Raw genomic sequence first — 23,961 nt, forward strand, 5'->3', positions numbered from 1 at the left:
GTCCCTCAGGTAGGGAACAGATCTGATGACGCCTTCAGCATGACCGCAGATTAAAGAAGAGTAGTCCCATAAACCTCCAGAAACTCTCAGTCCGGTTCCACAGAATTATAACATAATTTTTCGAAAGGATGATTCGTGTTTTTATTTCAATCGCTGTTTGAGCATGTTAACATCGTAGTTCCTCCGCATTATCTCATACGTACACGATGTAGGTTTCTGTGTGAGTTTAGTCGATGGCGAGCAGAAGTGCTGTGAAGAAGGACATGTAAATGTTTACGTCGTCTGTCAGTTTTCCTCTCGCACAAGTCATCCCAGTATTTCCTTCCACGCAGCCCGCGGAAATGTCACTGTTCACTGCTGAAATGTGCCGTGTCGAATAATTTCTCGCTTTCATTTGACCTCCCCTCCCCAGGTGTGTCCCGTCTGAGGGCTGGGTGTGTTCAGAGGAGAGCGACTGAACGGTCTCATCCCTCAGATGGAGCGGAGGGGCGCTGGGTCTCGGCACAGGCTGTGCGGGAGGGGTGGAGCGGTCTGCAACATCCTCCACTTGTTTTTCAATCTATAGTCCAGAATGTACCACAGCCATGGTACAGTTAACCAAGTGGAGAATATGGTCGCAACTAGGACTCCTCCATGTCTGCACTTGACGCCTTTCAGCACTTTAAAGGATATAAAAAGAACCATTCACAAATTCGGGCAATCTTAAATCCCCGTATATGCGTAGGAATAGATTCTCCTCAAGTTATTTTATCATTGACTTGTTCACTGCGGTCATAGTTGTCATTCTTTGCTGACATCTGGTGTTTAACACATGCCACATCATCTGCTGTTCTTAGGAGGAAAATTCGGCATTGAAAATAAAACTAACACGTACAAAAGAAGCATGGAATAATATCAATATGTAAATATTACATATATAACTATAAGACAAATATAGATAATTATAGATAAGTAATTGAGATGACATTACCTCATTGATCCTTTTAAAGAGACAGTTCACTAAAAAAATGAAAACACTGTGGAAGTCAATGGCTACCTTCAACTTTTTGGTTACCTACATTATTCAAAATATATTTTGTGTTCAACAGAACAAAGAAACATACAGATTTGGAACAACATAAGGGCGAGTAACTGATGACAGTCATTTTATTTTTTGGGAGCACTATCCCTTTAACTATCTTCTCTGTAGAGTATGTCAGCTGCTATTGTGGATGCACATACTTTTTAATAAAAAAACAGAAATTGGAAATGTCATTTTATTCATGCTTTTACAAACATATTTACAGTAACCAGTAAAATAGTTCATCATCCAGTAGTCTACACCAAATATATGATCAAATGTTACTTTCAAGATGATGATGATGATGATGATGATCTCGAATACAGTTTTATCCCACTAGGCTTTCTTAGTCAAACCACATTTCACTGTCTGACTTCAGCATGACCAAAGAATAATCTTTGCATCAAGTCATTAATTAGACTATTTGCATTTGGAGAAAGCATTCAATATATACTTACGGTCTTCTCCAGAATATAAGGAATAAGTATAAGAGGGGTTTGAACTTAAGATATAAATGGACAATACGCTGGGTTAACGCTAATAAGCTTATTCAATCGATGAACACAGCCATTCCAAATAAATAGAGGAAAAAATAAATCACAATCAAAATCTCTCAATACGGCCTTTCGAGGTGCACTTGCATCATACCATTTAATAAGATCAACTCCTCATTTCATCTTGCCATGTCTTTTTTCTTTTAAAATATGTGGTTGCTACACATTTCCAGTGCTGCAGTCAGAGACTCAAGGATGCTTTGCTAAAGCCATCATATATTTAAGGAGCACTGATAAGAAAACAGCCTGTAGGGATGTTGAGCTGAGCCATGATGGTAGTCTTATAGGTCTATTACAAGGGATAGCCAGTAGGGGGAGCTTTGTCATACTTATTGCTTTCTAGCGAAAAGGGTGGAATGCGCACGTCAAAGTGTGAACCATCTGTCCTTTCAAAACAGAACGTCCCCCTAAACAAGGAAATAAAACATGTTAGTCACACTTTATTACGCCAAGGCAAAATAACTGTGAAAATACGAATTCATACATCACATGATCAAAAGTATGTGAAAGCCTTCAAACGCAAGCATTCAGCCATACAATCTAACAGATGATTTTAGAAAATGTAAAGCATGCATTGGTAGAAGTTGTAGCAGAATGTTAATAATCTCACCACATATGTCCACTGGGTGCTTGAAGTGAAACATGACTGCTGTACTGAAACGCTGGCTGTTCTCTTGACAAAACAGGCTCCTGGTGAGATGAATGACAGATTGGATTTACAAAACCAATATCATATTTCAATAATTTAATTCTGGTATGTGCTTTTGCTGACTAATAACTCACCTTGCCAACCACTCCCCTTCCACGGACTGTTTCCAGAGTTCCTGAGAGACTGAAGATCCTCCAGTGTCTTTCCCTTAGTTGAACCACCTCATTTCCCAGGTTCTCCAGACGGATACAATACCGCCACTGAGGAAAACATTAACATATTATCTCTAACAGGTCACCAATGGCCATTCCATAAATAACCCTTTTATTGAGTTATTACAAAAAGCATAATTAGGTAATTTGGCCTACCCAATACACATGAGAGTTTTGAGCTTCCTGTGGATAGAAAAACAAATCTGAATCAAGACCACAAAGAAAATTCATTTCACTAGCATAAATAATAATGCACAAACACATACAAATACACTCTTTTTACACACACACACACATATATATATATATATATATATATATACATAGACACTAGAGATGCACCGATGTTATATTATTAACAGTAAATAAAAAAAAGCTCCTCTCTGTTGTTTTTTATAGCTAACGAAATGCAAATATTGGATAATTCCTTTCCGCAGTTGAAACAGTGATTGAGATATTACATGAGACATTTTTCTTGTCGGTAAGTTGTACTAAATCTTTCAAAAACCTTCTGACGTTAATGCATGTTTTATCATGCTGTAACTTGTCTTAAAGTGGAAAAGATGACACGTGCTGCCGCTTAAACTGAGGCCCTACAGCAATCGGTCACGTCACATTCAAGAGCATCAAAACGCCATTTATTGTTTGAATTTTGTGATAAAATGGACAGAATTTGAAGAAGCAGAGACTTTGTTTCTTATCGCAAGTAACAAAGAACAAAGCTCTTTTAAATGCGTTATCTTATGTTAACTTGCCCTAAATTCAGTCGACTCTGATCATCGTCTGTTTTTAAACAATCAGCCAATGGTACATAGTAAAAATTATTATACTTTTTATTTTATTTTATTATTATTATCGTGATTATTGGCTGCAATGATGGGAGAAATGACTGCTGAAAATTCAGCTTTCCTATCACAAAAATAAATTACATTTTTAAAATACATTAAAATAGTTATTTTAATTGTAATAATATTTCACATTTTATTGTTTTTACTAATGAATGCAGACTTTCAAAGACATTAAAACATCTTACCAACCCCAAACTTTTGAATGATAGTGTATAATATATTTTAATCTATACATTTAATAAAATGTAACCTGCCCTCTGCAATTGTAATGAGAATTGTAACCCTTCATTCTTACTCTCATGCCCATGTAGAAAGGGATAACAGTCACACGGATGTTCTCTGTGGTTTCCCGGTGCACATCTGAGAGCTCCAGCCAGGGATGGTTCTTCTCCTGCCAGGCCCGTAGGGTGTCTCTCGAAGTGAATGGAGGATCTAAATAAACAATAAGTAAGTACGCAATCCATCCGAAACTCTTTTTTTTTTTTTTTCATCAGAACTAGAATTAGTTGAATACTGTTGAAAGAGGACTAGTTACTTCTGGAGGGGTTAAACATGAGGAAGCGTTCAAACAGCTCATGCTGGATGGGGACTTGCTCAGTGGAGTTGTAAGGCAGGATGTCTTCATGACTCACATAATCCAGACCTGAAAGACATTAGCAGACACGGAATAAATGAAAAGAATGAGACAAATAACAGGCAGATAATGTTAAATTTATAAAAATGCTGCCCTCTAAATTTAAAGAAGCGATTTACCACTAACAAAATGGGCTTTCAATAAAACTGTATGTGGCAGAAGAACTTTACACTGTTTTTTTTTACAATTATGTAAATATTTCAGGCAGGTACAGCGGCTACATGGTACAAGTCATAACTCTCAGAAAATTACAAGTTTACACGTTGCAATTACAAAATTTACATGCATTTAAGGGCTTTTTACAGTTATATTATAACATGGTGTGCTGTGAACACAGCTTGCGACATGTCATTTTCACAAAAGCCCTAGGGTTGACAAAAGACTTTAGCTGACAAATAAACCATGTGGGTGACATGGAGAAAGAGTACAAACACTGTTCATTTACATTTACTATCCACATTGTAACAATACAAAGCTAGTAGAAAATCGGCAAACTTAACTGTTAATGATAGTTCACCTTAAAAGTTATATTTAAGTTATTTAGAATAAATAATATTTATTTAGAATAATAAATATAGAATAATACTTTAGAATATTAAAGTTTACCTGGAATTGCATACAGGGCTCTACTATCATCATGATTTGCCAGAAATGTGACTGCTTCAGTCTGAGACCGCTGAGACTAATAGTGACAAAAACAAAGTAGCAAAGGTTAACCTCAAAAAATAACCTCATTATTGCACAAATATCATTAATCAAAGACAAACATGAATGCAATGCTTATTTAATAATAAAATGCTTCAACATACACTACTGTTCAAAAGTTTGGTGCAAATAATGCTTTGTTCAACATGTATGCAATAAAATGCATCAAGTGAAAATAAAAACATTTTTAACATTGATAAATAATCTTGAGCACCGAATCAGCATATTAGAATGATCTCTGAAGGATCATGTGACACTGAAGACAGAGTAATGATGCTGAAAATCCAGCTTTCCTATGAAAGGAATAAATTACTTTTTCAAATCTAATAAATAGAAATCAGTTATTTTAAATTGCAAAAATATTTCACAATATTATTCTATTTTTTTTTTAATCAAATATGCAGCCTTTTTTATTTTAACTTTAACTCCAAACCTTTTTTTAACAATAGTAGATGAAGCAAAGAACAAGGTTCTAAAACCATTTTTCTCAAAACCAGCCGTGTCAGCATCAGCACATTTAATGTATATATTATGGGTAGAGTTATATTGTTCTCTCATTTTGAACATCTGATTTTTCTTATATGACCTTCGTAGACTAATATTACAGTATGTGTAGCCTATATTTCTATTGATAGTTGTTTTGTTATGTAATGTTTTATAAATTGTGTGAACCTGCCCGGGGACTGCCGATGAAAATTAGCTTTGGCTAACTCTGACACAAAACATCTATTCTTAAGATTAATGTATTTTGTGCACTGTCCCTGATAAATAAATAAAGGGGGAAAAAATCATCATATGATTTTAAACTGAGTGTGGTTTAAAGTGTCCAAAAATAAATTGGGGCCAACTTACTATTTACTTATGTATTTTGATGCCACTTACTATGTGAGGGCAGTCTCTGGTGTCTATGAGGACCTGGTAGTACGTATGCATTTTGCCTTTCACCTCTTTAGATCCATGGCCCACAGAGTCTGGCTTGCTGAAAAAGCAAAGGACAAACAGGAGGATCATTGAGCAGAAATTCATAAACTTATGAATATAATCAGGTATAAATCCAATAAATCCTCAACTACATACCTGTCAGCCACAGCAGGACTTACATCTCTATCGTAAAGACGAGCGTGCCAGGGGAATAACACAATTCCTCTATACCCAAATACACTGTGCAGGAAAAGCTGTGAATGTTGAGAATTGAAATTACTGTATCTGAGGAATCAGAATCAAGGGATTTCGAAATAAAAATGATCACTGACCTGGCCCGTTTCATATTTGCCATGCTGCTTCAGAGCTTCAAATATACCAACAGGTTCCAGTATTTTACCCTCAGGCCTGTTTCTACCAAAGAAACAATCATTAAAGAAACTGAAATATTGCATAGCTATGATGAATGAAGCCATCGAATTCAACATACCAGCAAGCAAGGTTGAATATTGTGCAACAAATTAAAAATGGAGAAATATTGGACACAGACTAGACTGAATCTGAATTCTGAAAGTTTTATTGGTCACTAAACAGACTGACATGAACAGAAATAGCAGGACTTGTTTACTGTCTGCTGGCTCAGGCCCAGACTATCCCTTATGTAATCAGGAATTGCTTTAGGGGGCTTGAAAGCGAGGCTAAGGTATGTCAGTCTTTTAGGCCCCAATTGAGTGTATTGGCATCTGTCCTTTTCCAATGGCATTTTAAGATCAACTCAAAAGTACTGTAATCAACACAGTCGATTCCATAATTCGGTTGTCCACACACTCGGTAAAAAATAAAGTGCACTGCAAAACTGCACAGTGGAGCACTGAAACAATATGGAAGTGGTAATACAGGTATGCAAGCATGTGAATCATTCCAACAACAGTAACAGCTCATATTATACAAGTGACAGCTGCTATAACATTCTTTATGAACATGAATACTTTTCACAGATACATTTTAAAGGTATGTGCTGTCAAAATAGTTTGCCAAAACTACAACTCTGCGCAGTTATCTAAAAGAAGGACATGGTAGGACGTTCGTTCGCTTAAATAAGTTAGCTCTTACCGTGATGACATAAACCTCTTCTGTTGAAAACTGAACAACCCGCAAGATGAACACAACGGCTGGGTTTTTTTCGTATCTAATCCGCTGCTGAAGTCTAGTGCACTCAATATTCTGTGAGTGCATTTGTGCTGGTTATATTTACTAGCGGTGGACAATAAGCCCCGACGTATTGCACACGCTGCCATCTTCCTTTAGATATCTGCACATGAACACACCACACACGGACACGGGTTATATCTTTCACGTTAAACCCAAAACTCACATTTTAAGCGCGTGAAATTCGGGAATATTGAGTAGCACAAGTTAAATGATATTTAATTAAGTTTTTACCCTTTTATTGCAATATTGCACAGTACAAAATATCACAACATTTCCCATAAGGCATTGCGACCGGAAGACGTCAATATTACATATAGGTCACACGTCTTTTCAGTTCCTGTTGTAATATTTTGTATTTTATTGTTTTTTATTAATTTTATTTTTTTGTCAAAATATTCTTTTATTTATAATTTTGGCATTGAACTCATGTAAGTAAATTTCAGAAAGATTCGACTAGATTTATTTACCACATTTTTTCTTATTGTTTAGATTTTTGTTTTATTTGGTTTTATTTGGCTCTAGTAAAATTATATTATATTATATTATATTATATTATATTATATTATATTATATTATATTATATTATATTATATTATATTATACATTTACTTTTGATTTTCGCTAAATATATTAAAAACCAAACCGTTGTTTTTGATTCTTGAACAACATACCGATATTGTTCATTCAGATAACAAGAATATGCGAATCTTTTAACGTATTTCTTTTCAGCCTCAGGCTGTGTGTTTTCTTTTATTTATATTACTGTAGTTATGAGTGTATGTTGAATTTGTACTGTCTTTTGTCAAATACAATGAAATACAAATTCAATACAAATATTCAACAACATAAATAAATTAGAAATTCACTTAATAAATCGTTAAAAAAGAGGATGCGTTTTTGTAACTGTATTTGTAAATAACAGATTTTAGCAAAATATTTTTTTTTTATCTCCATGATTGCATCTGAAAACACTGTTTTTCATTGTTTCATCAAAGGTTTGAGCCTAAATCCAAACGGCCAGTAGGGAGCGGTGTGCGATTATTTAGTTGGTTTGCAACCAGCCAATAAACACGCTGAAGAAGAAGAAATCAGCTGATATGAAGGGATCATGAAAACATGCTCAATTTAAGATAAAATACAACTATCATATTGGTGTAACATAGTTTAGTTTATTTACTTTATATAATTTGTGACTTTGAATTTATTGTAGTTTTAGTTTTGAGCCTTTTGATTGGGTAAATAAGAAAGTTCTCTTTTTGCTTTACGCTAACGTCACTTATTTACTGTCCTCACAACCAGGATTGATTACTGATATAAACTAACTAGTAAAAGTAAGTGAACGTGTATTGAACTTTAGCAGACATTTTTTGCTAGCATGGCTTCTTCGTTTAAAACCGGAGAGAGATTTCAGGAGAAGGCGAGAGATTTACTGGAGAGAGAATCTTCCATATCAGAAGGGCTGAAGGAAGAGTTGAATGCTCTGAAAGATCAGTCCATCATTCCGTTCAAGACTGTGAGAAAACTACACAAGCTTCTTCAAGAAAATGGTAAGGTACACATGTTAGGGAACATTTTCTGAAGCTTCTTATTGCACATTAGAAATTGAGTTTGGTGTTTTTGCAGGACATCCAGTGTATCTTCATGAGCTGTTTGAGAACAGCGCACTTCATCTTCCAGAAGTCATCACACCTCCAAGGGTAAGTGAGATTCACTGCATTGCAACTCGGATTTGATTAATATTGGAAAATGACTTTTGTTTCAAATTGTGTTTAAAGCATGATTATGAAAAATAACGATTTAGTTCAACCCAACAGAACCCCCAGCTGGTGGCCCGCCTAGAAAAAATAAAAGCAAAGCTTGCCAATGAAGAATATAAGAGAATAACACGGAATGTAAATCCACAGGTGAGCTCTCTTTGACAGTCTTTATAACAAACACATGCTAAAACTATAGTTTTCATATTTATTAATATACTGTTTTACTCAAAAGGAAATGAATAATCATGGAAACCTAGCAGACTTTGGAAGAGAAGGTAAGGATGTTCCCTTTCTCTTATCATTTTAAATGTCTCCCGGTTATGACCTTGTCATTTTGTCTTCTGCAGTACGTTCCGTGAAAGCAGTTGTCATTACTGTATTCAACTTCCTGGTAACTGTAGTTGCAGCATTTGCTTGTTCATACCTGGGCACCCAGTATATCTTCACAGAGACGACAGCTGTAAGTGCACACAGCATTCTCACCAATCAATGCACTGTAAACCATGAAGGTGTTTTGGAAACTAACATTATGAATGGTTATATGTGTGTTTTTCTTTTAGAGAGTATTAGCTGCAGTGATTGTAGCATCTGTTGTCGGTCTTGCTGAGCTTTATGTTCTCGTCCGGACTATGGAGGGAGACCTTGGAGAGCCCTAATATCAACTAACATCATCCAATATTTCCATATGTTTTGTGTCATTCTTTCTATACAGCTTACAGTTGTTGTTTCTTATTCTTCCTCCAAATCCAAACAGTGAGATGTCTAACAGTGTTTAACAAATTAGTCTTGATCTAATAAAAAGTAAAAGGATTTTGCAAAAGAATCCTTTAAATTAAAATATACAAGTTTAGAATCATCATTTTTTTGTAAACCACTTCAAGACACCGCAAGGTATATTATGATCATATTGTTGTCTTAATTTCCACATCTATCATCTTAGTATTTATTGGACAGTCTTGATTTGTGCTTTGACGTTTATTGTAATTGTTATTGGCTCACAAGACACATAGTGTGGGAAAATGTATTTTTTTCTTTTTCTTCTTTTTACAAGAAAATAATAATAAAAAGCTTCCAAAAAGCTCACACTCCCTGGTGATGCTCACTGTCTAACCAGGTTTACAGCATGTCCTGTTATAACGTAGATCCAGTGCTTACTGTATGTTGTGCTACACATGCACCTGTGTGTATTTGAGCTACAGACACAGTATAAAAGATAACCAGAAATGGGCCACTCTCTGAAAATTAGGAAAAAAAAGGGCAAAACTTAAACAAAATGTGCTAATCTATCTGAGAAAATATATTGTACCTCATTTCCTGTACATTCTATATCTTTCTTTCATTAGTAAATATGAAATCCACTAATACATTTCAATGTTTGTCAATCTTTATCTTTGCAAATCTATAAAATGGCTCCATAATGCAGTTACCGTAACCAAGCTGTTTTGAAATAAATCAGAGGACTCCGTTTCTAAAAAGAGCCTGCCATACACAAAAGCCATGTCCTCAAGGGTTTTTATAAATAGTCGATGACCTTTTCTTGACTAAAAATGCAACCGTAGAAGCATCATGCTTGAAATGGTGAGGGTTCCCATGGACATTTTGCAAACCCAAACCTTAGTGTCTATATCAGAGTTGAGTTTTGTCCAGCAGAGGGCAGTGCAGAGTGTTCAGCTAGGGCTGAAGGGGCCAAGATCTCACTCAAACTTGCGCAAGTGGTTATATAGTGACTGGACGTAAGTAAAGACACACATGGGGTCTGGCTTTCTGCCCATCACCATCATGTCCTCCACCTCAATAAGCCTATCGCAGCCAGCTTTCTTCCTGGAAATAGAGAGACACAGATTTAGCAGGGGTGGACGTGTGTGACTGCTTCTATTCAATCTTCATGTCTGTTGACTATTTAAGTTCATATGATAACTGTAATACATATGTTCAGATGATGTTAATAGTGCAGTTTTAGGTCTATGTGAATATTTCAAGATGTGGGAATTGGGACACTGGGAGAATGATGTCATGCTGCAGCAGGGCTGTCAAGAAAGGGGAGGTTCCTCTGAGCTCAACTGGGATTTGTTGGCATGCATTGCTTTACTGGTTTAAAGTGCCGGTTACAGACACCCTAGACTCGGACGCATCGGAAACTAAGCAACATTATCTTTTGTGCCATACTGTGAGGTGCAGATGATTTGTGTCAACTTGCATTTTGGAATCGATCTGTTCAGGTTGTTAGGTCGGGTCACATCAAGTTCACATCTCATCTGGCTGGTCCATTCCTATTTAAAGACTTTTAATACTTTATTGGCGATATTAAACGAAAATGAATATGTTCCAAACTTGCGTTATATTTTCATTGGACAAAAAAGGTTATGAAGTCATCTTCACAGAGCTCTTTTCATAGTGACTAAGACTGAATATAGCCCATGATCTATTCTATATGGATTTGTTTTTGCTACTCATATGCAGCTTTTTTGAAATTCATTATGTTTTTTTAAATGATGACAACATTTACCTTTAATACCCTGCAAAAAGCATGAAAATAATTTGCAGTCGTTTTCTGATGACATTGTTTTCCTTGCAATTGCTTCTCAGTTCCATTGCTATTTTTTAGCTTTCCTTGGTTCATTCCATGTTTTATAGGCAATCTCTGTCAGGCTAAATCAGATTAGTACAGTTGGTTTTAAATTAATCTTTTATTTTAGTTTTATTTTTAATAAATAAAATATTTTTATTAAATATTTTATTTTAGTTTAGTTCAGGACTCCATAGTCTAGGTGTAACTAATCTGTACTTAATCTGTGTGACAGAAAGCCATTTTTAAGTCATGATTAACTATTGTAGATTAAGGCCTACTCCTGGTTAAGAAAACTAAAATCTTACTGACCCCAAACCTTTGAACAGGAGTGTATTTCAGTTAAAGGGATGACACCGAGACAAACGGTTACACTTTATTTTAATGTGTCCCACGTTACAGTGTGATTATCCATTTCAGTCCTGAGTAATAGTAATTAACTAGGCTACATGTACTTGCTATAGGGTAAGGGTAGGAATAGGCTTTGGTTTAGGGCTAGTTGCATGTAATTATGCCTAATTTATAGTTATTACTAGTAAATACATGTAACGTGTAACAAGGACACATTCAAATAAAGTATTACTAGACAAACTACTCAACTTCAAGAGATAAAGGAGATGAAGTGTCAACATCTCAATGCCATTGTCAAAAGGGTGAACAGAGTCGCCTTCATTCCAGTGACTTACTCTGCAGTGCTAAATGCCAGCTCGAAGTTATGTTTGCGCTCGGCAGGGGACAGGATGTTGTAATCAAACTCTGTAGGGAAGAAAGAGTGGACTAGGGCGCAGAATGCCATGCCGTCACTCCAGCTGGATGAGAAGTTTTGAATGTCGATGTTCTGCAGATTAATGGGAGAGAGTGAAGCTATTATATGTCACAGGACAGAGGACACTGGGGTTTTGCCCCCGTATCCATCAACACAAAGTTAAAATTGGCTTTACTTACTCTACTCATAATAAATGTGCCTCATTGTGCATATATCCATCATTGTGCATATATATATATATATATATATATATATACACACACACCTTAAAATAAAGTAAAATATAACAAAACCGAAACTTAATAATACTTAATTAATAGTTCTCGTCTTAATTTAGTCTAACTTGATGTTCTAAAATTACAAACTAAAACTGAAATAAAAAAACTAAAATAAAAAATGTATATATGTGATGTGCAAAATTGAGTAGTGTGCAGGAATTAAAATCAATTAAGCATTTATGAATCTAAAACTAACACGGAAAAGAATAACGAATAACAATAGATTACAAAAAGAAGGTATTATTCTTCTAGCATTTGTTCCTCTTGATCAGTGAGTAAGAGAAAGGAGTAGAAAAACAATGACGTCCTTTGAGATTCAGCAGAATTGCTTGTGGTTGTCAGAGCAGATGTTTTATTGTTGTCTGACCCTTATCTTTATATGTTGAGATTCATAGTAATATTTATATTTACTCACGCCTATATAGCTGGCAAATCTCACAGGCAAAGAAAGTCTCTGTCACGGAGGGAAATCTTCATGTGTGTTGGCCAGCTGTCTGCTCTGGTTCTCATGTTTACATACTGGTCTCTCTTGATACTAAATTAGGCTTGACCGTTAATTTACTATCTCTAACTAGAGCCACATGAGCTGGTTTACAAAGCCGCACTAGAGTCAGTCAGAATATATATGCAGAGTATACCTATAATACCACACACAATGTTCATTCACAATCTTGCTGATGTTAATAAAGTTGATATGCTAAAGCTAATAAACAGAATAACACTTTATAATGAGCTCAATCTTAAAATAACAGTATAGGAAGCCCTATAAAGCAGGATAATCTGCACCTTAGGCTGAAGTGTTGTTAAACCCTTTCTTAGTTTTAATACACTGGCCTTGTTGATATGTGGGTAAAGCTCCCTTTTTTTCCCTTCTGATCTGAGATAAGTCCCATGACGTCTATGGCTATCATACCTGGTAGCCAATAGTCTTGGATCGACACCACTCTAGAAGAATCTGCTTGATACTGCTGGCACTTGATACTCCAAAGCTCTGAGAGCGTTTTAGCTTTGGTTTGGAATCCACTGGTTTGGGTCGACTGAGTTGGGAAAGATCAAAGAAAGAGGTTTTTACTTGGATTGACTTTGCAGAGCATTAAAAGAGCATGTGGTTGCATAGACAAACAGAAAAATTTCATTACCTGTTGTTTTCAGAGTCCAGCCTCTCAAAAATAGACCTGCGTGCCTGGGCTCCAATGTTTCGAGGTAAAGTCTGGGACCTCACAAGCTCCCGTCTGCGCTCAATACCTCTGCCGAAAGATAAATCTCCTGGCATATCCACATTTCTAATGCAAAGAGAGAGAAATTTTGCTGAGGAACATTTCAGTTCTGTGAAATTTTATAATTGTTTGGTAACACTTCACACTTCATTTACTGTGTGTTCCGAAGATGAATAAAAGTATTCGGAATGACATGAGGGTCATAACCCCGTAAGTATTGCTTTTTGTTAGTTAATGACAACTAATGAACAAACTAATGCTAACAAATTGAACCTTATTGTAAAGTGTTACCATTTTTATGAGACTGTCTTGCTAAGTGAGAGAATATTGCAAATTCTATTTTCATTTACATATATTCATCATACTCTACCCACCTGTCTGTATTGTGTGAGAAAAGCCCAGAGTAAGTCACTGACTTGGCTGGAGCTGAAGATGCTTTCTCTGTGAGACAAAACATGGATTGGCACAAACAATGAGACAGACTGTATGATAAAATCACATGCTGTGAATATGAGTCAATGAAGTTGGTTGAATTTGTCCTACCACTAAGCCGTGGAGAACCCATTGTCCTGGCTGGAGTTGGAGCCCATGTTTTCACAGACGGCACTGTAACCACAAGACCAACATACACCTTTAGGTACTGATAGCAGAAAGAGTCGTCTGTAACCTCACTCTGTGAAGCTGTGATGGAGTCATACCTGCATTAACAGGAGACTCTAGTTGTGGCTGGTTATCGCCGCTGACCGCCTGACTGTTTGTCAGTGAATCTGTTATGGTTGAAGGCATTGCTTGCATCGGGCTTCCGGGTGACTCAGGACTCTTCATAACTGCAGAGTCAGCCACTTTGGTGGTTGCTGTGATTGGCAGGTGTGGCATCGCCATGGGAACGGGGGCCGAGTGCTCCTGTGACACACCGTTGGGTGGTGAGTTTCTCCTCAAAGGTATAGTAGAGTTTTCTGATTGGATAGAGGATGTAAATATGTTACAACTGAAGCAGTAGAACATCTGTCTGTCTATCTATCTATCTACTGTATCTACTGTATCTATCTATCCATCCGTCCGTCCGTCCGTCTGTCTATCGTTAAGGGAACACTGAATAGGCTTTCCTAAAGGAATTATGGGTAATACCTGTTGAGGATAAGTGTCCATTCTCCAGGCCTTGGGAAATTGGTGCTGGATCAACTTCAATGGGCTCATCTCGCTCAATGCTCTGTTAGAGAAAGAAGCAGCATTTCCGTTTAATCTTTCAGAAGACTATTAATTTAGTAACACTTTAAAGGGTTATTCACTTAAAGTTAAAAAAAAATAAAGTCGTTATTTTTGTTGTTTTTTTGCGCACAAAAAGTATTCTCGTCGTTTGATAAACTTAAGATTGAGCCACTGTAGTAACTTGGACTATTTTAACGATGTCTTTAATAACTTTTCTAGGCCAGCAAGTTTCAATTCCTCAAGAAGCCTATGGAATAGTATGCAGGAGTGATCCAGCTCTCAGATTTAATCAAATATATCTTAATTCGTGTTCCGAAAATGAACGAAGATCTTACGGGGTTGGAACAACATGAGGGTGAGTAAATACTGACAGAACTTTCATTTTTGGGTGAACTAACCCTTTAAATGTAATCTTTAGCAAATCTCAGAATGAATACCCATTTCTGATACTGTAATATGTTGTGATGCCTAAAGTCACTCGTAGCAAATAAATATGATTGATTTTAGTTTTTAGAGAATTGTTTTTAAACAAAACTAATTTTTTTAATGTCGAGCTGTTTGCTACAAGCTGTTCACACATTGGCAATACAAAAAGCGATTCATACAAGAAAATTCTTACATACAGCCCCAACCTAAAAATAATTATCAGCTTATTGGTATTTTCCAGAGTTTTTCCAGAAGAAAGATATCAATCCCTGGTTCCCCTCAAAACAAGTATTCTTTACAAGAGGCACATTCCCAAATACATGAGCACCAAAACAGGGTATAGAACATGAGACAACTGATGCGATTATCCAATAAAGCCCAATCAAAGATGAAAAGAGACAAAGTGGCTCCAAATGTGTTTTTCAGGAGGGCACATTCTACAAAAGTAAATGAATGATGAAATCTAATCAAAGAGATTTGATTGATGGTTCACTATGATTCACTATGGAGACCAGTAATGTTTAAAGAAGCCTTTAAAGAAATCAAAGCTCTGGATCAGGGCCGATGTGGGTCATCAATACAGATATTGCTGCTGGTCTATTTTAATCTTTAATAGTCACTTCTACCCTCCATGCACTTTTCTGCGTGACCTAAATGTAAGATCACATGTAGATATTAGTGCCTTGAAGTTACACACTGACAGATGAAGCTCGCCGCCTTGCTTCATTTCCTTTAGACCTCAACCATCAAATAGTTATACAGAGACAGATGCTTGGCATCGGCTGCAATGAGCTAACCATTATTAAAGCAGATTGTCTCCTAAGGGGGTGGCGGACTAGTTTGCTAGGGCCTGGAAGTAAACCAAAAGCATGACTGTGCACATTTAGTTATATCTGGCGCTGTCATTAATTACCTGGCAGCTTATCAATGGACTTTAAAAAGCTCTTTTGTGTTTGCCCTGTGCTGTACCTCACTGGTACATGCAAACACATGCTAATATGCTAAGAAATATGCACAGGCTATAAGGAAGTGTTTGTTTATGAATGCAAATGCAAAAAACACAGGGATTAAAAACCAGGCATGCAATCAGGAAAGCATTGCATTTTAAAAGAGAAATAAGTTAGTGAGACCCAAGGAGTAAGTGAACTGGCAGAAGGAGGCCAGGTGACATCACGTCTAAAGAATGCTGGAGGGGTGTGCGGTCGAGGGGGAGCAGCTGCCTGTCCCATTGAGAGAAGGAGATAGGGGGAGACAAAATTCAACCCAGCCACGAAACGTATCCAACTCTGATTTGCTGGCTGAACACGCAGGTTCTCGGGTCAATCCTGTGCGAACGTCTGTTTTTGGACTGTGTCATATGTCAGTGTCTCAAGGGCATTTCAGCAGACACGTGACCTGTATTTCAGTGATTTTTGAAAAAAAAGAAAAGAAAAAAAAACATTGCCTGCAGCCATTTAGGTTTGTTTCAGAAATTCCTTCTAAATCTATTGGTTCAGGCACTATTCTGGCATAGAGGTCACCTGCTGCTCGGTCCCTGGGCTAAATTGAGAGGTGTATGGGGGGAATCTTACCACACCCATCTCACATGTTCACTGGACTGCATGCACTCACCCCAGTCGCTCTTTTTTTTTCCAGGAACAACACATTCCCAATCCCAGAGAATGCGTCATCGCATTAATAGAAAGGAGCAATAAAACAAGTGCAGGAAATAGGGAGGTGAGAAAGAACATGTGGAAAAGCACTTTAGTATAAGGCTGCAACAACTATTATGATAACCGATTATTTCTTTATTTAACTGATTAATTAATCAGTATGAACATAGTTTTATATTGCTATGATTTTTTTATTTTCCTTTTATTTTTCAATCTGATGTTATTATTCATATTAAAAGATTTTAATTAATTACAGTTAAGTTAATTCATTTGAATATTTTTTGAATGAACGTCCAAAATATATATATATTGTTCTGATTAAAATGACACATCTAGAATGTTCCATTTGATTGACACATGTGCATGTATTTATGTAAGTATTTAAACAGTATTTTATCACTATTACTCATTTGACCTAATTAAAAATAGATTTTTAAATACCAAAAAAAGTGATGAAGATAAGACTTATTGCTAATTAAATTGAACTTTTTAATATCAATCTGAAAAGAATGATTCATTCACAAATCTGGGTCTCAAAACAGATCATCGAATCAATGACTTGATAACTAATGGAATCAGGTCATTTGTATTCCCGATTTATTAATAATTGTAATGCTATTTGTGAACTGCTTCAGCTAATCAATGAAAAAAAAATTATACTGTAATACTACTGCAATTGGATAAGTCGATTCACAAATGAATGAATTAATGTAATGTTTTAATTGATTCAACTGATTAATTGAAAAGAATCGGCTCAATGAATAATTCATTCATTAATCGAACATAGCCATTTGGCCTCGAATCCGAAACCATTGAGTTGTTAACTTCTGCAGTCAGAATTCCCAATTGAATCATTCACTGCTACCGCTGTAACCTTGTTCAACTGATTCACTTAAATGACTATTTTCAATATCAATTATCATCAACATATAAACGTTTAGTTGTTCAAACTTCAACTCGAGTCCTCTAGCCACACAAAAGAAGGGGGGGAAAAAACAGGACAGACCATACTTTTGTCCTCAGGGAGGGTCACTAGTCTGTATGAGTTCCTCCATAAGTGAGGACACTCAAAGACAATGAGGGTGGTGTGGAGAGCAGCGTCGCCTCTCAGACTATACAAAAAAAGACCACTAGGAGACTAAATGCAGTCCCTTTAGAGACACAGTAATCACTCCTGCAGGTGAGGAGACAAGAAAAGGCCTTGAGGAGTCTTCAGTCTATTTGTGCTGTCTTACCATAGGCCTTCATAAACCGAATGCCTCTAAATGTGGTTACTATCTACAATCCGTTCAGACAGAAAACCTTTAATGTGAGTCCCTCTACGGCAAAATAAGAATTTCCCCAGCGTGTTGGCAGCCTGCCTGTGCAATGCTGAGGTGAATAAAAGAAGATTTTTTTTCCTGTGTATAATCACAAGGTTGTATTGTGTATAATCTCTGAGTGATTTGATGGGAGTGTGGCGGCTTGAGCATTGTGACTGCAAGAGAAAACAGAGAGCTGCTCTGTGTATGATCAGAGAGATGAATGCCAGTTTTGATGAAGCTCTGAGTGTGTTGGTGTCTGATTTTAAACGTATCTGAGGGGATATTCTTGCGTCTCGTGACATTTGAGATTCTTGGAACGTTGTGGTGGCGGGGGAATGGAATGGAACATAAACAACAATAGAGGGCATGTTTGTGGGAGAACTCTGGAGGGTTCAGTGGACTCATTCCAGCCCCAGTCTCTCAAATCCAACAGATAGCCAGCTCTTACAAGGCCTTCTCTGGTATTAATAAGCCATGCCAATAATGCTATTTATATTTTTCCCCGTGTACAAATAGCTGGGCTCATTTTGGAAGTGAGGGTCATGATCAGAAAACGCAAAGTGGATACTGTTTAAGGCATAAATCAACAGTGTGAAAAGCAAATGTATCATTTGTGATTGAGAGAAATATTTGCCCCCAGTTTGGCCGACAGTAATTTAAGGGTCATTTTTCCTGCTAGAAAATCAGAGAGATGTAGAGTCTATAAAGTTAAGACAAATGGGGATGGGATGCCTGGTTTGTGAGGGTCTTTGCTCTGTAATTTCCTCCACAAACTCAAATGTTCATGGAGAAAGAAGCACAAACACCTGTTTTTAAAGCACCACAAAGCCTGCAATTCTCTCCTCTAGCAGAAGCAGGAATGGAAATAAAACCTGCGCAGAGAAGCAGAGAGAGAGAGACGTTTAAACACTAAGCTGTGTGTGAACTACAAAAATATTTCAGGGAGTTAGTTGGGTGTGCTTCATTTTCACTCCCACATACTCACAAATTACATTGTAAAAAGCCTATAAAAATGGTCCTTCAGGCCAGAAATTCAAGCCCTGAATCTGACCTTCTGATTTCATTGGTGTAATTTAATGGAGTCAAGTGGATTTAGTCATATGACATTATTATAAATAATTAAGAGTCAGCATATTCAAATTCAATTCATCAGTTTGTTTTGTTATCTTGAAAGTCACTTCAACTAAATTACTGAATCAGTCAGTTTAACAATGACATTTGAAACTAACTAGCAAACAATCAGACATCTTGCCCAGATAATTGAATCAGAACTGAAACAGAGTTGTTAACTGATGCAATAAATCACTTAATTCACAAATTCTCAAAATTGAAAAGAATGATACATTTCGAAAACCAGGTCTCCACTAGATCATTGAATCACTGCTTTGTTAACTGATATAATCAGATCAGTTGAAATCACAGTTCATTCTGAGCATCGAAAAGAAGGATTTGTTTACAAATCGGACATTGTTATCAGGTCTTTTTTAGATCATTGAATCTTCATTCTTTGCTGCAATCAGATCAGTTGAATTTACAATTGAATCATTCAATGGTATTTGTGAACTAGTTCAAATGATTAATTGAAAAGAACTTTCTCAAAAGACTGAAAATTGCCTTGAAAGAATTTATTCACAAATCAGAATTCAGGAACATGTTTTTCTAAACATATAGTCGGCTATGCCCTTAGAATATAGTGAATTAGTGAAACTTTAGAGTAAAGATATTTAAAAATCTACTTAACTACAACAAAGGAGTACAAATAATTTGCTTCCATCAGTGGTCGGTTGGTACTTCGTTGGAGTATTATTTTTTTTACAGGTATCTGTTGTTTTACTCAAGTACTTGGTTTGAGTACTTCTTCCACCACTGGCTACTGTCCACATGTTTTTTTAGATGCTACCACACAAGAACATTTTAGGTTGCCAACTAAAACATTTTTACTGTGTGTCCACTTCTTTGGCTTACCAAACAACCTTATAGTGGGAAGTGCGCATGTAGTGCACTCAAAACTAAACTGTCCATTACTCATCAGTAAACAACCATGTGTATCCTAACCCATTGACGTAGGAGCTCCTGGGCTCTTGAGAAACCTCATCAGATTAAAACTACGTGGCCATGCAGTGATTCCACTTCAATATGATTCACTGCAGAACGATTGATGGGCTGTAGCCTAAAGGGACGCGTTACATGTAAAGCTCCACCTGCAGATGGAGAACACAGACCTTTGCAGAACACAGAGTGGTCAAACTCACTGCCTCAGGCCAGAGAGAGAAAAGAAACCATTCCAGGAATACACAGCAGTTTGCACACAATATCTAAGAGCTTAGCCTGGTTTAGACTTCCTAGCACCAGTTGAGATACCAGTACTCTACTCCAGTGACACACACACATGGGTGGTAATGTGACCCCATGCACGGTGGATAAGCAAGGTCTTCACTAGGGTTTCCTCATTTCAATTCTCTGCACATATGCATTCCTACAAGGTGGGTTCCTAGAGGGCAGTGAGGTCATCCCCTCAACGACGAATTATTAACCTGTAACCATGGAGATGAAAATACATGGCATTGTCTGGAAGTAATTAGGAGAGCTAGGGGCAGCATGGGAGCGGCTGGATGCCTTTCTCTAGCCTCCCATCCACAATCTATTCTCTCTTTTCCACCCTCCCTCTCACATTCCCTCTTTCTCACCCTCTCTTTCTCTCTCTTGCACTCTACTGTATTAATAGCTGTGCAAAGGTTTTTTGTTCTGCAACTTCTTCTCTGCCAGGAATCTGTGCTGGACATGGAGATACAGGCAGGGCAACGGGAGGAGATTAAACGTTCTGTTCCATTGTGAGAGATTTGGCTTCGGGCCAGTCCGAGCTGGAAACATCAAGCATATCTCAGGCAAACACATGCAAACAAACACACACTAGTCTAGTATGTTCGAGTAAGCTCCTTAAAGCCTCCTGCTAAGGTATGAAACTACACAGGCGCATTTTCATACACTTTCGCCACATAAATAAAAGTCAAGAGTCCAGTGGCCTTGCAAATTTGGACGCTTAAGTGAATCTTTGCAAACAAATGCTCAGCATTTAAGCCTTCTGAGGCCTGCTTGGCTACCTGGTAGGCTATCCAAATCTAGAAAATCCCCAACATCAAAACTGAATTTAAAGCAAAGCTCAGATCAAATGACATTCCTTTCTGGGCTTTGTGTTTTAAAAACAGCTCATCTCTGGCAATATTAGATGGCTGTGTGGACTGAAAAATAGATGTACTGGTACTCTGGGGTGAGGTAAGCCAGAGTGAGGTGGTTGTTTCTCACACTGCCACAGCCAAACGTGGGATTTGAAGAACTATTATGGTAATTTGGTAATGCTTGGCAACATGAGGTGTGCGTGTGTAGAGAAGAAAAGGTCTTTGCTACAGATGTGTGGTGTGTATAAACATGACAGGAGAGATATAAATGTTTATGGTTATGTCATAGCATGGTAAATGGTGTATGTCAAAATTATGAATGTTAGTGGTTCTTTGCCAGTATGAAAGTTCTTGAAAAATATAACCACAGGAAAGAAGGATACACATTCTTGAGCTCCTCAGTAAAAACAATATACATCTTAATTCTAATAGGGCTAGTTTGGTTCGTCAATAAAGTTGTTTTTTTCGTCAACATGATAAAAAAGTCTCATGGCAATAATTAAACACAATGTTGATGAAAATATAACTATAAAAAAAATGTTTGAATATATTTTGTACCTTATAGCAAAATAAAATGTTAATTCAGCTGAAATAGTTGCTATTTTAGATGAGTAAAACTGACTAAAAAACTGTCTAGAGAACAACAACACAAAAGTGTTAGTTGACAGATTTCTGAAACCCACTGTCAACCATGTTAGCAACTGAACCAAGATTGTAGAAGACAGCTGTTAACATCCAGTCTGATGCAGTGCTAACATGGAGCACAATGCAGAGCAGCTATAAGAAACTAAAAACTTTGTCAAGAGCAAGAATTTAGAGGCCAAACCCAGGCCTTATAATCTTCATAATTTGGGATTGACAGCATGAAGCTAAAAGGAAATCGACTGAGTTAATGTTTAAATATTTCCAATATCTGTTAGCTTATTTATGTCTGAGGGCATCTGTGTGTGTTTATATCATTTCACTGAGATTTGTGCCTTAACAAAGTTTCCACAGATAACAGCCGTGCAAATCTTATCTTCCTCCCACCCCAATCTCCACTGTCTCCCTCACTTGCCCTGGAGAAGCACAGCCGAACACACACTGATCCTCCAGCGGGAGTCAAAGTATCTGACATTTACAATGCAGTGACTATATTGAGGCACCGTAGAATCAAAGCTAACCCATTGACCCCAAAACAATTTTTTCACATCGGCAGTAATGAAGCACAGAGTCTTTGTGCTCGGGCCAAGTGTGATCGTGCGGTGAGACCACGCTCCACAGGTGTGGTTCCCTTCCCAGCCAAGCACCTGTCCTCCGAGCAAAAGAGACTCCAGAGGAGCCGGCAGGGCTAAATCTACACCATGTTTTAGTGAAGAAAGAAAGGAGGAAGGTGTCCTGGGTGTTCTTCAAATCCTGACTCACACAACGTACTTCAAATGAGGCAGAATGTGGCACAATGGTCCATTGAAACCACAGAAATGCTGCAGTAATTGGCAACAGCAGACAGCAGTGCAGGACTTTGCTGTGGAGCCAGCACAGAGTGAGGACAGAGCAAAAGCATTTCGCTGGCTGCATGAACTCTCATGAACGATCCGCTTCATGTTCATCATATAAAGTTTTGACGGAAAATTCAATGCAGCATAAACATACATAGTCAAGCTGGTATCTTTTTGTCACCAACCAACCAATCATTCCATTAATCCATACATCCATCCATCAAATCATCTATCTATCTGACTGTCTGCTTGACCATCTGTCTGTCTGTCTGTCTGTATGTCTGTCTGTCTGTGTGTCTGTCTGTCTGTCTGTCTATCTGTCAATCTGTCAATCTGTCAATCTGTCAATCTGTCAATCTGTCAATCTGTCAATCTGTCAATCTGTCAATCTGTATCTGTCTGTCTGTCTGTCTATCTATCTATATATATATATATATATATATATATATATATATATATATATATATATATATATATATATATATATATATATATATATATATATATATATATATATATATATCTGTCTCTGTCTCTGTCTGATCTGTCTGATCGATCGATCGATCGATCGATCGATCGATCGATCGATCGATCGATCGATCGATCGATCGATCGATCGATCGATCGATCGATCGATCGATCGATCGATCGATCGATCGATCGATCGATCGATCGATCGATCGATCGATCGATCGATCGATCGATCGATCGATCGATCGATCGATCGATCGATCGATCGATCGATCGATCGATCGATCGAGTCGATCGATCGATCGATCGATCGATCGATCGATCGATCGATCGATCGATCGATCGATCGATCGATCGATCGATCGATCGATCGATCGATCGATCGATCGATCGATCGATCGATCGATCGATCGATCGATCGATCGATCGATCGATCGATCGATCGATCGATCGATCGATCGATCGAATCGAATCGAGTCGATCGATCGGTCGGTCGGTCGGTCGGTCGGTCGGTCGGTCGGTCGGTCGGTCGGTCTGTCTGTCTGTCTGTCTGTCTGACTGTCTGCTTGTCCATCTGTCTGTCTGTCTGACTGTCTGCTTGTCCATCTGTCTGTCTGTCTGTCTGTCCATCTGTCTGTCTGTCTGTTTGTCTATCTATCTATCTATCTATCTATCTATCTATCTATCTATCTATCTGTCTGTCTGTCTGTCTATCTGACTGTCTGCTTGCCCATCTGTCTGTCTGTCTGTCTTTCAGTCTGTCTGTCTGTCTATCTATCTGACTGTCTGCTTGCCCATCTGTCTGTCTTTCAGTCTGTCTGTCTGTCTGTCTATCTATCTGTCTGCTCACCCACCTGTCTGTCTGT

The 23,961-nt window shown here is 37.4% G+C and overlaps 3 protein-coding genes across 10 annotated transcripts in view; 1 reads left to right on the forward strand and 2 right to left on the reverse strand.

The window, feature by feature from the left end:
• Window positions 1-1,767: 1,767 nt before the first annotated feature.
• poldip2 (polymerase (DNA-directed), delta interacting protein 2) lies at window positions 1,768-7,106 on the reverse strand. 3 transcript variants are annotated; one of them, XM_089121222.1, is made up of 12 exons: window positions 7,027-7,106; window positions 6,697-6,895; window positions 5,916-5,991; window positions 5,740-5,837; window positions 5,545-5,641; window positions 4,564-4,639; window positions 3,859-3,966; window positions 3,619-3,755; window positions 2,632-2,658; window positions 2,398-2,523; window positions 2,225-2,304; window positions 1,768-2,021 (listed from the first exon to the last, which is right to left on the reverse strand). In XM_089121222.1, the coding sequence occupies exons 2-12, from the start codon at window positions 6,879-6,881 to the stop codon at window positions 1,907-1,909; spliced, it is 1,125 nt and encodes a 374-aa protein (XP_088977348.1). In that variant the 5' UTR covers window positions 6,882-6,895; window positions 7,027-7,106; the 3' UTR covers window positions 1,768-1,906. The 3 variants fall into 3 exon arrangements, with proteins under 3 accessions (XP_088977348.1, XP_039527060.2, XP_039527059.2); XM_039671126.2 differs by having other exon boundaries at window positions 5,916-5,997; XM_039671125.2 differs by lacking the exon at window positions 7,027-7,106 and having other exon boundaries at window positions 5,916-5,997; window positions 6,697-6,974.
• Window positions 7,107-7,839: 733 nt separating this feature from the next.
• vma12 (vacuolar ATPase assembly factor VMA12) lies at window positions 7,840-9,635 on the forward strand. The gene is made up of 6 exons (XM_039670947.2): window positions 7,840-8,342; window positions 8,419-8,492; window positions 8,610-8,699; window positions 8,785-8,827; window positions 8,900-9,012; window positions 9,113-9,635. The coding sequence occupies exons 1-6, from the start codon at window positions 8,171-8,173 to the stop codon at window positions 9,206-9,208; spliced, it is 588 nt and encodes a 195-aa protein (XP_039526881.2). The 5' UTR covers window positions 7,840-8,170; the 3' UTR covers window positions 9,209-9,635.
• smtnl2 (smoothelin like 2) overlaps window positions 9,509-23,961 on the reverse strand; it is a 29,565-nt gene continuing 15,112 nt past the window's right edge. For all 6 annotated transcript variants that reach the window (XM_089121226.1, XM_089121224.1, XM_089121228.1 and 3 more), the window contains 8 exons: window positions 14,508-14,589; window positions 14,078-14,335; window positions 13,923-13,985; window positions 13,754-13,820; window positions 13,302-13,445; window positions 13,076-13,199; window positions 11,805-11,956; window positions 9,509-10,373 (listed from right to left, as the gene is read on the reverse strand). In XM_089121226.1, coding sequence (XP_088977352.1) covers window positions 10,247-10,373; window positions 11,805-11,956; window positions 13,076-13,199; window positions 13,302-13,445; window positions 13,754-13,820; window positions 13,923-13,985; window positions 14,078-14,335; window positions 14,508-14,589 — 1,017 coding nt within the window. In that variant the 3' untranslated portion in view covers window positions 9,509-10,246. The remainder of the gene's footprint in view (window positions 10,374-11,804; window positions 11,957-13,075; window positions 13,200-13,301; window positions 13,446-13,753; window positions 13,821-13,922; window positions 13,986-14,077; window positions 14,336-14,507; window positions 14,590-23,961) is intronic.

This window comes from Pimephales promelas, chromosome 16 (assembly GCF_988280905.1).
Source record: "Pimephales promelas chromosome 16, fPimPro1.hap1.1, whole genome shotgun sequence".
Taxonomy (NCBI): Eukaryota; Metazoa; Chordata; class Actinopteri; order Cypriniformes; family Leuciscidae; genus Pimephales; species Pimephales promelas.